The 14,523-nt window shown below is 37.2% G+C and overlaps 2 protein-coding genes across 4 annotated transcripts in view; both read left to right on the forward strand.

Annotated features, from left to right (window-relative positions):
* Positions 1-3,924: 3,924 nt before the first annotated feature.
* The window catches only part of PARC6 (plastid division protein), a 92,379-nt gene continuing 81,780 nt past the window's right edge, over positions 3,925-14,523 (forward strand). The window contains exons 1-12 of one of the 3 annotated variants that reach the window (XM_086641590.1): positions 3,925-4,513; positions 4,792-4,905; positions 5,011-5,148; positions 5,486-5,590; positions 5,682-5,804; positions 6,112-6,480; positions 6,618-6,713; positions 6,798-6,926; positions 7,419-7,484; positions 7,574-8,323; positions 9,309-9,499; positions 9,903-10,320. In XM_086641590.1, the coding sequence (XP_086497716.1) occupies positions 4,223-4,513; positions 4,792-4,905; positions 5,011-5,148; positions 5,486-5,590; positions 5,682-5,804; positions 6,112-6,480; positions 6,618-6,713; positions 6,798-6,926; positions 7,419-7,484; positions 7,574-8,323; positions 9,309-9,499; positions 9,903-9,990 (2,460 nt within the window). In that variant the 5' untranslated portion in view covers positions 3,925-4,222 and the 3' untranslated portion in view covers positions 9,991-10,320. Of the gene's footprint in view, positions 4,514-4,791; positions 4,906-5,010; positions 5,149-5,485; positions 5,591-5,681; positions 5,805-6,111; positions 6,481-6,617; positions 6,714-6,797; positions 6,927-7,418; positions 7,485-7,573; positions 8,324-9,308; positions 9,500-9,902; positions 10,321-14,523 lie in introns of those variants that run through there. The other 2 variants (XM_086641600.1, XM_086641607.1) reach the window with 2 other exon arrangements.
* Positions 12,577-14,295, forward strand: LOC147563889 (pentatricopeptide repeat-containing protein At5g08305-like). Its single transcript, XM_086641618.1, has one exon. It carries the CDS (start codon positions 12,591-12,593, stop codon positions 14,229-14,231), a length of 1,641 nt encoding a protein of 546 aa, XP_086497744.1. The 5' UTR covers positions 12,577-12,590; the 3' UTR covers positions 14,232-14,295.

A 14,523-nucleotide genomic window follows, 5' to 3' on the forward strand; every position in this document is an offset into this window, starting at 1 on the left:
GTGGATGATTGTGTTGACGTAAACTCCAAAATTTCTAGAGGCTCGGGATCGATTCCCATAAGAGGTAGTATTCATGGTTATTGAATTTGGACTATTAAAGGTATAGATAATGAGTTTGTGGGGCTTTAGACCTCTTTAATATGTTGTTGGGCTTAGGCCTCTTTGATTCATAGTTTAATTTTGGCGGTTATCGTGCTTATCACATCTTAAGAAAAAAACTAATTTGTTAGTTAAAAGCCACAAAGCTCTACAAGTCAAAATATGGAAATCGGGCAAGCAAGTAGGTCAAAAATGGGGGATGATCGGATCTCTATCAAGTGGTTTCTCTCAACACGCTCGTATAAGTGTTCTCTCTCTCATTTCTCTTTGCTCGCCAAAAGTCAACACCCTAACCGTCCCTCAAACAACTGTTTTGAAGCTCAGTTGTCCCTTTTTATGCTTCGACAACCCTTTCACAATGACCAACTACATCGCGCGCGTGTGTGTGTGTTTGTGTTTTGCAAGCTACAACGATTGTCACTCTCGGTTTTAACTAGTTTTCGCCAAAATTCAGTACTACTTTCATCTCCTTGATCTCCTTTAAATCTATTATTTTCACTCGTTTATGTCTTCGTTTTATTTCAGAACTACTGTATGTAGTTTTTTTTTCCCGTATCTATGATATTCTTTACTATATCTATTATTTTAACTTCCTTTTAATTTGTCAAAAGAGTAGTATCTTCTTTCAAAACCTCATAAATCCTCGGTTGGCATCTCTCTACGGATTGACCCTCACATACTTAATAGTGACTAGCATTTTGTTCCCCTTGCAAACTCTCAATTAGATTTTCTCACAAGGAAGTTTTTGTTGAGGTGTCGACTACTACCTACTATAATGGCCTGACGCTCACTTCATAATCCAGAGGTCATAGATTCTATTCTCAATGAAATTAAAAATCCATGAATTATAGATCTTACGGCAAATCTATGGGTTTTGGACTCTGTCCTTGTATTTCATTCTACAAAAAAGGTTTTTGTCGAGTGGCTCAACTAGGTGGCCATGGAGTGACTCTTCGGAGTTAGTAAAGAGAGTAAATATCGTTTCGGAGCCCTTCAATACAGTAGTCAGTAATTTACACATCAAAATGACACTTAAATTGTTATTAGAAAAATGATTTAGTAAAGAGAAATTCCAGATAGACTTGAAATGAAATCTCAGATGAGTTGTTAAAGTGGTTTGTCAAATTCTTTTGGTGTAGGAAGAGCACTTTTTAGCAAAGGCAGTGCATTAGATAGGGAGAGCACTCTTTTTAGAATAGGGAGGGATAAACATTTTTTTTTAAAATATCTCAAATTTATACTTTGGTCACTCCCATCAAACTATTTTGGACCAAAAGAGAGAGAGTATCCTCCTATTCGACTAAAAACCTTCGAGAGAAAAGAGAGAATCTTGTTCGACCTAAAACCTTCGATCAAATCAAAGAGAAAGAAGAGATATAAACATCCTGAAAAGGAGAAAAGCCCGAGATCTATTTGATTCTATCAAAAAGAGAGATATAGAGATAGAAACCTAAACCCTAGATGATTAACACAACACCATCTCCGTAGAGAGTTTGTAATTCTTGTTATTGCTTGATTTCTCCATAGATTTTTAGGGTTTTAACACTAACTAAGTAAGTTTTGAAGATTTCAAGTATCAATATTGCAATGAAAAATACAAACAAGGATGTAACTCGAAAAATATATAAATGACATTTACATAAAAGAAATTTCGCTTAGCATAAATAAAAATTCATAAATACCAACTGAAAATTTCAAAAAAATTCGGCCAGAGTGGTTGAAAAAACAGACTAATTTCAGCCATCTCAGCCGAAATTTATTACTATTTTCAGCGGGACCGGCCGAAATTTGTTATCTTTTTCAATCGACCCAACCGAAATTTTGTCATCTTTTTCAGTCGTTACGACCGTAATTTGTTGTCTTTTTCAGCCGACTCTACCGAAATTTGTTGTCTTTGTCAGTCGATCCAGCCGAAAATTATTTACGAAAAAAAACGACCTAAAACCCTAAAATGTTTGTTCAACCGTAGAGGAAGACAAGAAAATGATATTTCTTTACCTGAGACATATTATCTTAATTATAAATGTCTTTGTTTAAGTCGATAACTTCGTTTAAGTCGATATCCTTGTTTAAGTCGGTGGTTTCGTTTAAGTCGATGTCTACGTTTAAGTCAAAGGAATCTTCTTTCTTGATGTAGGTTGCATCCTTCTTTAACTGTGGTTCCTCATCCATGAGATCTTGAGGCATCATTAAAAGCTCGAAACTAAGACTATAGTGATAGTAAACTTTGTAAGTTTTTTAATACTAATGGTGATGTTGATAGTAGTGACAATATTAGGGTTTTGGTTGTTTATGTAAGAGAAACTACAAGTGAACAAAATTTTAGATTTATTATTAATTTTCATCGAAGTCTTTCTATTTTGACACAACTTATTAAATGATCCTTATAACGCCCTCCTGCCCTCCTTAAACTAATTTGGTAAAGGAAGAGCAAATACATAAATTGATCTTTCTAACGCACTGTCTTTACTAAATAGTTCTCTTCTTATACCAAAATTCTTTTTTTTTTAATGAGATTGTCAACTTCTTCTTGATACATGTTGTCCTGATTTAAATTTTTATGCAAAACCTACCTACGGTTTTAATTACTTGTTCTATCACTAAGGGGGGGTATTGGATTGGGACTTTCGCGGACATTTGAGAGTCCGCGAAAGTCCGAGGCATTCAAATCCAGACATTTAAGAGTCCACGAAAGTCTGAGGCATTCAAATCCAGACATTTGAGAGTCCACGAAAGTCTGAGGCATTCAAATCCAGACATTTGAGAGTCTATGAAAGTCCGAGGCATTCGATTTGTCTTCCAAAATGTCTCAGACTTTGGTGGACTCCATAGTTTGATGGATTTGTGAAGGATTTGGGACAAATTTGGAAGCCAAAATGTCTTTCAAAAAACAAGAGACATTTGAAGTCCATCATGTGATCAAATAACAATAATAATATTAAAATCATAAATGTCTACCAAATGTCCATCAATGTCCACAAATATTCACAGATGTCTACGAAAGTCGAAAAATATATTTTTGAAATGTTAGTATAAATATATTATTTCATGTAATTAAAAAATAATAATAATATTAAAATAATAAATATCTATCAAATGTCCATCAATGTCCACAAAATTCACAGATGTCTACGAAAGTCGAAAAATATATGTTTGAAATGTTAGTATAAATATATTATTTCATGTGATTAAACAATAATAATAATATTAAAATAATAAATGTCTACGAAATGTCCATCAATGTCCACAAATATTCACAGATGTCTACGAAAGTCGAAAAATAAAATTTTGAAATGTTAATATAAATATATTATTTCATGTAATTAAAAAATAATAATAATATTAAAATAATAAATATCTATCAAATGTCCATCAATGTCCACAAATATTCACAGATGTCTACGAAAGTTGAAAAATATATTTTTGAAATGTTAGTATAAATATATTATTTCATGTGATTAAACAATAATAACAATATTAAAATAATAAATGTCTATCAAATGTCCATCAATGTCCACAAATATTCACAGATGTCTACAAAAGTCGAAAAATATATTTTTGATTAGCACAAATATAATATGCATTACACATTTTGTCAATGGACTCAAGATCTTAAAATGTCCCCCAGGACATTTTGTTTATGGATCAAATGTCTTGAAATGTCTATAAAGACATTTTGTCTACAAACTCTCAATGTCTTGAAAATGTCTATGGACACATGTTGTCTATAATAAGTCATCCGAAATGTCTTGAAATGTCTACGGGACAATTTGTCTATGAAAGTCTGTGAAAGTCTCGATCCACTACCCCCCCTAAAAAAATGAACTTAGACATTCATGGACATCCTCCAGTTCACTATCCGACCAGTGGATATGAATATGATAGGCCTGGGGTAAAAAGTTTACAGTAAGAACGTCAAGATAACACGTGTTACTATACTATTGGCCTTTTTCCCAGTAAATAGAAGTAGACTTGCTTTTATCAATGTTAATTTCTTCAGAAGTGTGAGCAAAGCAACGTTCTCCATCGTCACTACTCTCAAAAGAGTAGCTTCTCTCTCTAATGGCGATCGCTGCTAAAGAATGAGCGACCAAAAATCTAGGGTTTGAATTTCATTTCTGAGATGGCATTAGCTAATTTAATGATCGCATCTCCTTCTTGCTGTTGTTGTTCTTGTTTCGATGAACCTAAAATTTCTAGATTAGGGGTTCTCATCCCTCTCTGTGACACCGGAAATGCCATTTATAGGACGAGGGGAGTTTTTTCACCGAGTTTAGGGTTTCGATTTAGAAAGAAAAGAAGAGGGGTTCTTGTTCAAGGTCGTGGGAGATTGAATATGACAGAGGTGAAGAATAATGCTGAAAATAACGGTCAGATCCGGAGTGGTGTTGAAATTCCTGTTACTTGTTACCAGGTTTGAAATTTTTTTATATGCATCTCCTTTCATTTGTATTGGTTTAACTGATAATTAGCAATGAATTTGGATTTTTTTTTTTTCTGATAGAATTACTTGAAAGCTTACAAATGATGGAGTTTTCTTAAAAAGCATTACTTCCTCTTTGACGGCTAACTATATGAAATAAAATCAGATTAGGCATGTAATTAAGTTGGGTGTCAGTATGATCGGAGTGTAGTTGTATTTGTGTTTTTATTGTCCTCTATGGTGCTAAGGTTATCAAGTTTAACTTGCAGATTATTGGTGTTCCCGATCGAGCGGAGAAGGACGAAATTGTTAAGTCAGTTATGAATCTCAAAAGCGCTGACATAGAAGAAGGGTACACATTGGATGCTGTTGTATCACGACAGGTAGAAGAAAAATTGCTGCAATGTTTTTGTTTTCCTCTGAAGAATTAGTCAATGATCTTGCTGATTCTTGTTTATCCTCTTTTGGGTCTCTTTGTTAATTTGAAGGAGCTTTTAATGGATGTGAGAGATAAGCTTCTATTTGAACCAGAGTATGCTGGTAATGTGAGGGAAAAGGTGCCACCTAAATCTCCTCTTCGCATACCATGGTCTTGGTTGCCTGGCGCTCTTAGCCTTCTTCAAGAGGTATGTTCTTAAATTCTGTAGCTCATTATGTATTTAGGGAACATATACGAGCTGGTGAAATATATGTTACGACGAATTATGAATTTCCCTGTGTAACTCTTACTTAGTTCACCTAGTTGTCCGCAGTGTCGTGGTAATCTAACCCCATCTGGTTTATTGTCTTCCTTCGCGACAATAAAAGTGGTAACTAGATGGGCCTTGAGTTCTAGAATCTAGATTCACGTCTCTCACCTCTAAGGTTTTAATGTATCTTCTATTTCTGATCCCAAGTTATTCTTTATCCAAACATAAAGATTTTTGCTATAGAGTATAAGGAGGTATTTGGTTGTTGCCACAGGTTGGAGAAGAAAAACTTGTACTGGAAATTGGTCGTGCAGCTTTACAACATTCAGATGCTAAACCATACATCCATGATTTACTTCTCTCAATGGCATTAGCTGAGGTAAGGAAAAGCAGTAAGAGGTGAAACACCCTTTCTAGTTTTTAGCAGAGTTGTTATTCCTTCCTTTCTTATCATAGGTATTTCTTTGAAGTGTGCAATTGCGAAGCTGGGGTTTGAGAAAAACAAAGTATCCCAAGGATTTGAAGCGCTTGCTCGTGCTCAGTATCTACTTAGAAGCAAAATAACTTTAGGGAAAATGCCACTGTTAGCCCAGGTATTAGCCCTTCTTTGTTGCAGTGTCTGCCAATTTGTGTTTTCTTTCTGTTTTTGTGATAATTTTGCAATTTTTTAGTTTATCTGAGGAGATCTAAGGTACGAAACAGGTGCTTGGGTGTGACCACCTCTCAAAGACTCTGTACCTCTTAAGTAAATTGTACAGGGTCTTGTAATCTCGAATAGTACAACAGGAGATCTCTTATAAGCCGATGGTTGATTCTCCCCGTTCTGGCTGTGGCCTGTGGTACCTCTGATTTCCTCTTAAGATTGATTGTATACAATGATTTAGTTGGATGTGACTTTAGATCGAAGAATCCCTGGAGGAGCTTGCACCTGCTTGCACGTTGGAGCTTCTAGGCATGCCTCACACCCCTGAAAATGCTGAACGTAGACGAGGTGCTATTGCAGCTTTGCGTGAACTGCTCAGACAGGGCCTTGATGTGGAATCTTCTTGCCGAGTCCAGGACTGGCCATGCTTCTTGAGCCAGGCTTTGGTTAAGCTCATGGCAACGGAAATAATTGATCTTCTTCCATGGGATGACCTAGCTGCGATCCGCAAGAACAAAAAATCACTTGAATCACAGAATCAAAGAGTTGTGGTTGATTTCAATTGTTTCTACATGACCATGATAGCTCATGTTGCTGCTGGATTTTCTACCAAACAGACAGATCTGGTATAAACAACTTGTAGCCCTCTTACTAGAACATCAGACAATTATGTTTCTCTTTCTCTCTGATATTTCATCCCCTCTTTTGTTTCTACCCTATTTCTTCCTCAATTCCCTTCAAATTTACGCATATATTTTTGCAGATCGCGAAAGCAAAAGCCATTTGTGAGTGTGTGGTAGCATCAGAGGGTATTGATTTGAAATTTGAAGAAGCCCTTTTTGATTTTCTTCTTGGGCAGGTACATATGTATCATATCTGTTTTTCCTGAATGTTATTTAGTTAATGATTATTATCTTTAAGTATATGAATGTTGCGTTCTCAGGGTAGTGAAGTAGTAGCTGCTGAAAGGCTTCGAGAGCTCGAAATTAATTCAGGACTTGCTTCTAGGAATATTGTATCAGCTGTTTCAGAGAAGGAAACAAAAAATGGTTCTAGTGCCAGTCGGTCATTGGTGAGTCACGTTGACTTTACTTATTAATATCTAATAGTCCATTGGACCTCCCCTCCACGTGTTGTAATCATGCACACATATTCACGAACCAAGTGAAGCAAATGCTCATTAATTTTTTCCTCTGCAAGGGCTGGTTTAAAAAGGAAAAATTAACCCCAAGAAGCAGTCCCTTTGAGGCTTCTACCAACATCGTATTAGTACTGTCCAACTAATAATTTTTGGGCTTTTGTTCTCTTCTTAAAAAGAACCAAACTTAGTGCCACATAGTGTTAAGGTCCTGTTGTTACTATCATACTATGTTCTGTAAAGTTATGGTTTTGATTGTTTGGAGATCTTATGTCAGTGGTCTGTGGTAAGGACTAAGGAGTTTGGGCATCCAGCCACTGCACTTTGATGCTATTCTTCCACTTGACCACTAATTCTTGAACTACTTCTATACTTTCCTTAAGGTTGATATTGTCTTATGCCAGACGATCTGCTGAAATTGACCAGGAAATATGGCTGAAGGATGCCGTGCTTGGTCTGTTTCCAGATACACGGGATTGTTCTCCATCTTTGGTGAGGATTTTAATTCCAAATTTGAACTTGTTTTTTATGTAAAATGCTCACTCAAGAAATTTAGCTGAGACATAATCCAATCTTTGCAGGCCAACTTTTTTGGTGGTGAAAAAAGAATACTTAGGGGCAACAAGCAAAATAAAGGAGTTACCAAGACAGTGCAGCCTATAAGCCACAGACCTTCATCTTTTGCTCTTTCAACTGACCGTGGTGGTTCTGATGAGCCTCTTTCACATTTGAATTCAACTGGACATCTGGGTATAGCCGTAAAGCAATTGGCTCCAGCTGATTTGCAGAATCCGTTAACAGCAGGAAAGCCAAGTAGTGGTAGCAGTGCTAGTTCACCTTCAGTTCAACTAAAGAGAAGCCTTGGAAGTTATCATAAAAATATATGGGGTGATTGGTCCTTCTTGCTTGATGTCGTGGGAAGAATTACATTTGTTACAGTAATAGGGTGCTTTATCTTCACTACCTTTAAAATGAATGTCTCTAGATTGTCTTCTACTAAACCGAAGATGAAGCAGAACACGCTCTCTTCGTCTATGGACCATAAAGCAGGTCCTGCTTGCATTAACCGGAGTAACATCGGCGGAAGAGTCGGGAAGTTGCTGGTAATGTGTAAGAATCTGATGCATCATACAGATGAAGTGCCCATGGAAAGTTCATCATATGTTGATGACCTTCTGCCTTTTACCATGACGCTGCATAAAAGACAGATGCCTGTGGAAGAAGCTGAGGGCCTTGTAAAACAGTGGCAAGCCATCAAGGCGGAAGCCCTCGGGCCCGACCATGAAGTTCACTGCCTGTCTGATGTCCTTGCTGAATCGATGCTTTCCCAGGTAAATATCCTGGTGGTGTGACCAACTTAATATTGGTTCTTCTCATGTGGTGAGTGGTAACCGAACCGGACTTGTTAGAACCCGCAGCATCTACCATCTACTCTACTTTGTTATCTTATCCTTAGCTTTCTATCGCTCTGCCATATGGAAAATGGGCATCCGCATAGCATCTTGTGATCTCCATAACTTATGCTGTATGGGTGGCCTGAATTCCCATGCAACACGGATATTTTTTGTGAGTAATTTTGGTATGTTTGATACCTGGATAATCACTAGAAACTATGTAAGAAAAACCCAAGATTTGGGCCCAAATACGAAAAAAAACCCACTCAGGAATAATAATGTAAGAAAAACCCAATTTTTAAACTGTTGACAACACTTTGAAACTGTTACAACACTTTTAAAACTGTGACAACATATATAATTATGTGTGAACAAAAACAAATTTGTTCATACATTTACAAAATTGTTGAGAGCAAATACAAAATTGTTAATAGCAAACTGTGTTTTGTTCAGAAATTTTCATAAATGTTTTGTAATTTCAAATTTTGGGTTTTTTTTGCATTATTATTTCGGGTTGGGCTTCATTTGATATTTTGACCCGAACTTTGGGCCTTATAATTTTCCTCTCTAATCACTATGGTTACTTGCAGTCACGTCAGTGCGTATAAATTGATATTTTTCTATTTCACCTCTGGTCCATACTTGCTCATAATCTTGTTAGGATCATAAAAGATATCATTATGTTAATTTCTTTTAGTTATGGTGGGGCCAGGCTCTATTTGTAGTAAGATCTATATAATTACTTTGTGGAAACATCAAAAATGTACATAGTCATATGACTCATATCCCTTTGGCATTTTTCAAGTTTCCGTGTCAGGCAGCTTGTAAAGGTGTTGGATTTCGATAACAGTATTGCTGTCGTACTACTCTCTCCAAGTTCATGAACTGACTTTTTTACTGCATGCTTGTTGGCTTCTTGTAGTGGCAAACTTTAGCCGAGTCAGCAGAAACAAATTCGTGTTTTTGGAGATTTGTGCTGCTAAAGCTGTCTATCCTGCAAGCTGAAATATTATCAGATGGAAATGGTGTCGAGATGGCCGAAATTGAGACTCTCCTGGAGGAAGCAGCAGAGCTTGTTGACGAGTCTCAACCCAAGAACCCAAATTATTATAGGTAACCATGCATCAACAAACTTATTAACAGTCACTCACTAAAAACTATTATCGTGGGTTTGTTAATTAGCTACTAACCAAGCTATGTACTAGCCATCCTCAATTAGACCTTATTGCCAGGAAAGTGAATTTGTTGACCCACAGACACCATGTTTCAAGAAAATCCACAATATAGTTGGGTACTTGGGTCTCATAGACGGTCCTAAATGATTAGAAACATATAAGTAAGCCCTACTAGTCACAGTTTTCTTCTTGCCCTTGAGTTTTCTGTCAACAAATAGCACTCGGATTATCAGAGTTGCCTACCCTAGATAATATTTACATAACCAGATATTCAGTAAAAGCTCTGATGTATTCTCATTTGATTATAAGCGGTCTTACGTTTTAACTATGTCCTTTTGCAGCTCGTACAGAATACGGTATGTTCTAAAAAGACAGTTAGATGGTTCATGGAGGTTTTGCTCATGGAGTATTATTCAGTCTCCAACATGATTCATCCAGTTGTGACAGAACCCTAACTCGCCACGGTCAATGTCCTGCAACACTGGTTTCAATCTTTCAATGCTTTCATAGACGCTGACTTCAAACATTTGAGCTTGAAAACAGAGAACCCCAAGATTAGTGTTCGGATGGTATCATATTTCTTTCTTTTTCCCTCCATTGTTGATCCTTGTACATCAATAGGAATTGAGTCTAATTTGTTGTTAGCTTTGAACCTTTCTCTTCAAAGTTGTGGATAATTTTATTAATCCCTGGATTTCAGAAGCCATTTTTCATGGTTATTAGGGAGGATTAGTGTTAATCATCTAACACCATTTTATCTGACTTGTTCTGATTTTTCGTGTTGTTGTATTTCCCCAGTGATAGTACTATATAAAACAATCTCACAAAATTAAATCTCTTTCTGATAAAAACACTACTAACTTCGAAAGAAGAACCTTTAACGTCATAGATAACTTTTATCATTTCATGTGTCAACTGAGAATTAGTGACGGCTGGTCTAATGGTGAAAGTTCTGACTAGTTACATGATCATAACTTCTAGGTAAGCGGTGTGAGTGGTTAAATTAGCTCCAGTATAGAATCTATGATAACCATTTAATTTTGTTTTCTTCTCTGAGTAAATATCGAAAAGAATCTACTGACTTCAAAATGAACTTTCAGTATGAGTTGTATAAGGATGTAACTGAAGTGCGAACATGAGAGCTACAAATAACTAAAACCAATAATTCAAATAGTTTTCTTTGATTTGGTACGCAAAATCTACGTAGGGTAGGTGATTAGAGGGTTTTTTTGGATGGCCAGCGATTTGGGGAAAGCTAAATAGTTTCCAGAGTGTGAAGACTTGGCAAAAAATTAGTCAATTTTGTTTGACAATTTTATTTTGTAAGTTGTTAGAGGGAAATAAAAACCTCCACCTCACCTCCCTCCACCTCACCTCACTCTCTCTCCACCTCACCTCTCTCTCCACCTCAACTCTCTCTCTCCCACCTCACCTCTCTCTCACCACCTCACCTCTCTCTCTTCTCCGACAAGGTTGCCGGCTGGAAAATTTCCGGCCGGCGACCATGAAAAAAAAAGAAAGATTCACTCTCTCTCTCTCTCTCTAGAAACTCCGGCGAAGGGAAACCCCTTCGCCGGAGAAACCAGACCAAAATCTGGTTGATGTAACCAGATTCCGGTCTGGTTTGGAAGTGAAACCAAACAATTCCGGTCTGGTTTCGAAGTGAAACCAAACGATTCCGGTCTGGTTTCGAAGTGAAACAAAACGATTCCGGTCTGGTCTCCGGCGAAGGGGAGCCCCCTTCGCCGGAATATTTTGAGAGAGAAAGAGGATTTTTTTTAGAGAGAGAAAGAGAAGAGTTTAAGAAAAAAAAATTATGTTGAAGGTCGCCGCCCGGAAATTTTTTCGACCGGCGACCTTCGTCGGAGAAGAAAGAGACGAGGTGAAGAGAGATGAGGTGGAGAGAGATGAGGTCGAGAGACATGTGTGGTGGAGAGAGGTGAGGTGGAAAATTTCCCCATAAATATATTTTCCCAAAAAATTTTCAAAATTTTACATATTCTCTTTAAAATTTCACACCCCGAAAACTATTTAGCTTTCCCCAAAGCGCTGGCCTTTTGGATGGAGGGCAGAAACACATTTAATCAATACAGTTTTGCTCAATTTTTTTTTATATTGGACTGCAAGAGTCATTACATTTCAATGACATTGATACGTCATGATTACAATATGCAATACATCATGAATTTGAATAAACACTATAACCGCCAATTAAGACGTTGGACCCTAAAGGCCGTATAAAGACCCTTCGGGCCATTCTAGAGAGTCTGAAAGCCCATCTACTCCTACTTCTACTTTTATTTAGTGTCTAAATTACATGGAATAAATCTTGATGACAAACTGCTTCCACTGAGACTCGATCCCACAAACTCATGGGCTTAAGAGGGGTTGTCCAACCACTACACGGCTACACCAAAGGGTGGTGGACAGTTTGGCTCAAATTGACTAGACGACAACTAGTCTTAACTTCCAAAAATCAACATGTTAGTTTTTACACCTTAATTTTTTGTCTTCATCACTATCTCTGACTACCACCATTTTTCTCTTAATCTCTGTTTCTCTCTTACTGTTTTGGTCAAGGAAAGTTACCTTCGTCTGTGAAGGATCCCCATTCTCATATAGAGGGGGATCAATCCCCATTCTCATACAAAATGACAAGACAGATGGATTCCGGTGAAAGGTACCTTTGTCAAAAGAGAGCGAGAGTTTGAAAAAGAAAATCGTTGTTAGTGGTAGTGGTCGAAAATAGTTGTACTCGGAAGTGGTGGTAGTTGTCGAATGTGTGGTAGAGATCAGAAATAGTAGTGGTGGTGCCTGGTGGTCCGAAGTGGTCCTCAGACATGAATGAGGGGAGAGCCAAACATATTGATTTTTGGAATTTAATTAGGTTGCCCTATAGTCAATTTTGGGACAAAACTAGATTGAGCCAAAGTATTTATGGTCCGCAACCGAAACTCTATGCCCCAAAGCACCCCACCTTCACAGTTCAAAAATCAGTTTATGCAGTTGTCTTCTTACTTCACCTGTAAATGGTGAAGTTTTCATCACTAGCACCTAAAAAGCAAAATGAACTTATCCACTCTTTACCCTCATTCTTGGATCATTGCAAATCAATGTTCCATTTAAAGCAAATTCATGCTTTAATCATCTCTTTAGGTTTCACAGAAGATCATTCTTTCTCATCAAGAATTCTCTCTCTCACATCAATCTCTGATTTCAGTGACATTGATTACTCTTACAAATTCTTCCAAAACCTCTTAAACCCTTCAATTTACAATTGGAATACCATCATAAGAGGTTACTCAAAAAGTAAAAACCCTAATCGTTCAATCTCTGTGTTCAATGAAATGTTACATGTTGGTGTATTACCAGATCATCTAACTTTTCCATTTATAGTTAAAGCTTGTTCTCGTTTATCTTCGATTAAGCTTGGGTTGTCTATTCATAGTTGTATTGCTAAAACTGGGTTTGAATTAGATCGATTTGTTCAGAATTCTTTGATTCATATGTATTTTTCGTGTGGGGATAAACTTTGTGCTAAGAAAGTGTTTGATGAAATGCCTAATAGAAATTTGGTTTCTTGGAATTCAATAATTGATGGGTATGCAAAATGTGGGGATTTAGTTTCCGCTCGAAATGTATTTGATTTGATGGAAGAGCGAGATGTTGTTTCTTGGAGCTCTTTGATTGATGGGTATGTCAAAAGTGCTAACTATAGAGAAGCTCTTCAAGTCTTTGAGAAGATGAGAGTTGAAGGACCAAAGGCAAATGATGTAACAATGGTGAGTGTTTTGTGTGCTTGTGCACATCTTGGGGCACTTGAGAAAGGAAGAACAATGCACAAATATGTAAAAGACAATGGGTTGCCATTGACTTTAGTATTGCAAACTTCTCTAGTGGACATGTATGCGAAATGTGGATCAATCCGTGATGCTTTGGTTGTTTTTCGGGGAGTTTCAATCGATCGAACCGATGTTTTAATATGGAATTCGATGATTGGAGGGCTTGCAAGTCATGGGCAAATAACGGAATCACTTGAATTATTTCAAGAGATGCAAACTTTATCTCGGGTTACTCCGGATGAGATCACTTATTTGTGTTTATTGAGTGCTTGTGCTCATGGAGGATTAGTAAAAGAAGCTTGGGGTTTCTTCGATTCTATTAGTAAGCAAGGAATGATGCCAATGCTTGAACATTATGCATGTATGGTTGATGTTTTAAGTCGTGCAGGTTACTTAGACGAAGCATTCGAATTCTTAAGCAAAATGCCGGTTGAACCAACTGCATCAATGTTGGGTGCATTACTTAGTGGGTGTAAGACTCATGGAAGACTAGACCTTGGGGAAATTGTGGGGAAGAAGCTCATAGAGTTGGAACCCGACCACGATGGTAGATATATTGGCTTGTCAAATGTTTATGCAGTTGGTAGAAGATGGAAAGAAGCTAGGAGCATGAGAGCAGAAATGGAGAAGAGAGGAGTTAAGAAATCCCCAGGGTTTAGTTCTGTTGAGGTTGACAGAGTTCTTCATAAGTTCATTGCGCATGATAAAACCCATCCAAAAATGTCAGAAGTATATTCAATGTTGAATGAAATTTCAGAAGAAATGAGATTGAATAGTGATCTACAAAATCAAGAACAAGTCCTGTATGACACATGGGAGGATGGGTAAGGTATTTTTTTTCGATCATCCATATTTCATTCAAGTCACAGCTCTTGTGTGTTATCGTACTTGGTGCTGATAACTTTGAGATGGCGGCACGTTTGGGTCTAAGTTCCATCTCTGTACTCATCAATCATCATACCTTAGTCTGCAAGAGTTTCTTCTAGCAAAACCCTTCATTCATCAAGACTTCACGTGACTGAAAAAAGAGAGGTGAGCAGGAAGCACCTCATGTTTGAACTCAGATATCATATCATAATTTTCTCCTTGGTTATACAGCACCGAACAAGCAGCTGGTTTA

Source organism: Eschscholzia californica, unplaced genomic scaffold (genome assembly GCF_041429995.1).
Source record: "Eschscholzia californica isolate CP2 unplaced genomic scaffold, dmEscCali1.0.p SCAF_1, whole genome shotgun sequence".
NCBI classification, from domain to species: domain Eukaryota; kingdom Viridiplantae; phylum Streptophyta; class Magnoliopsida; order Ranunculales; family Papaveraceae; genus Eschscholzia; species Eschscholzia californica.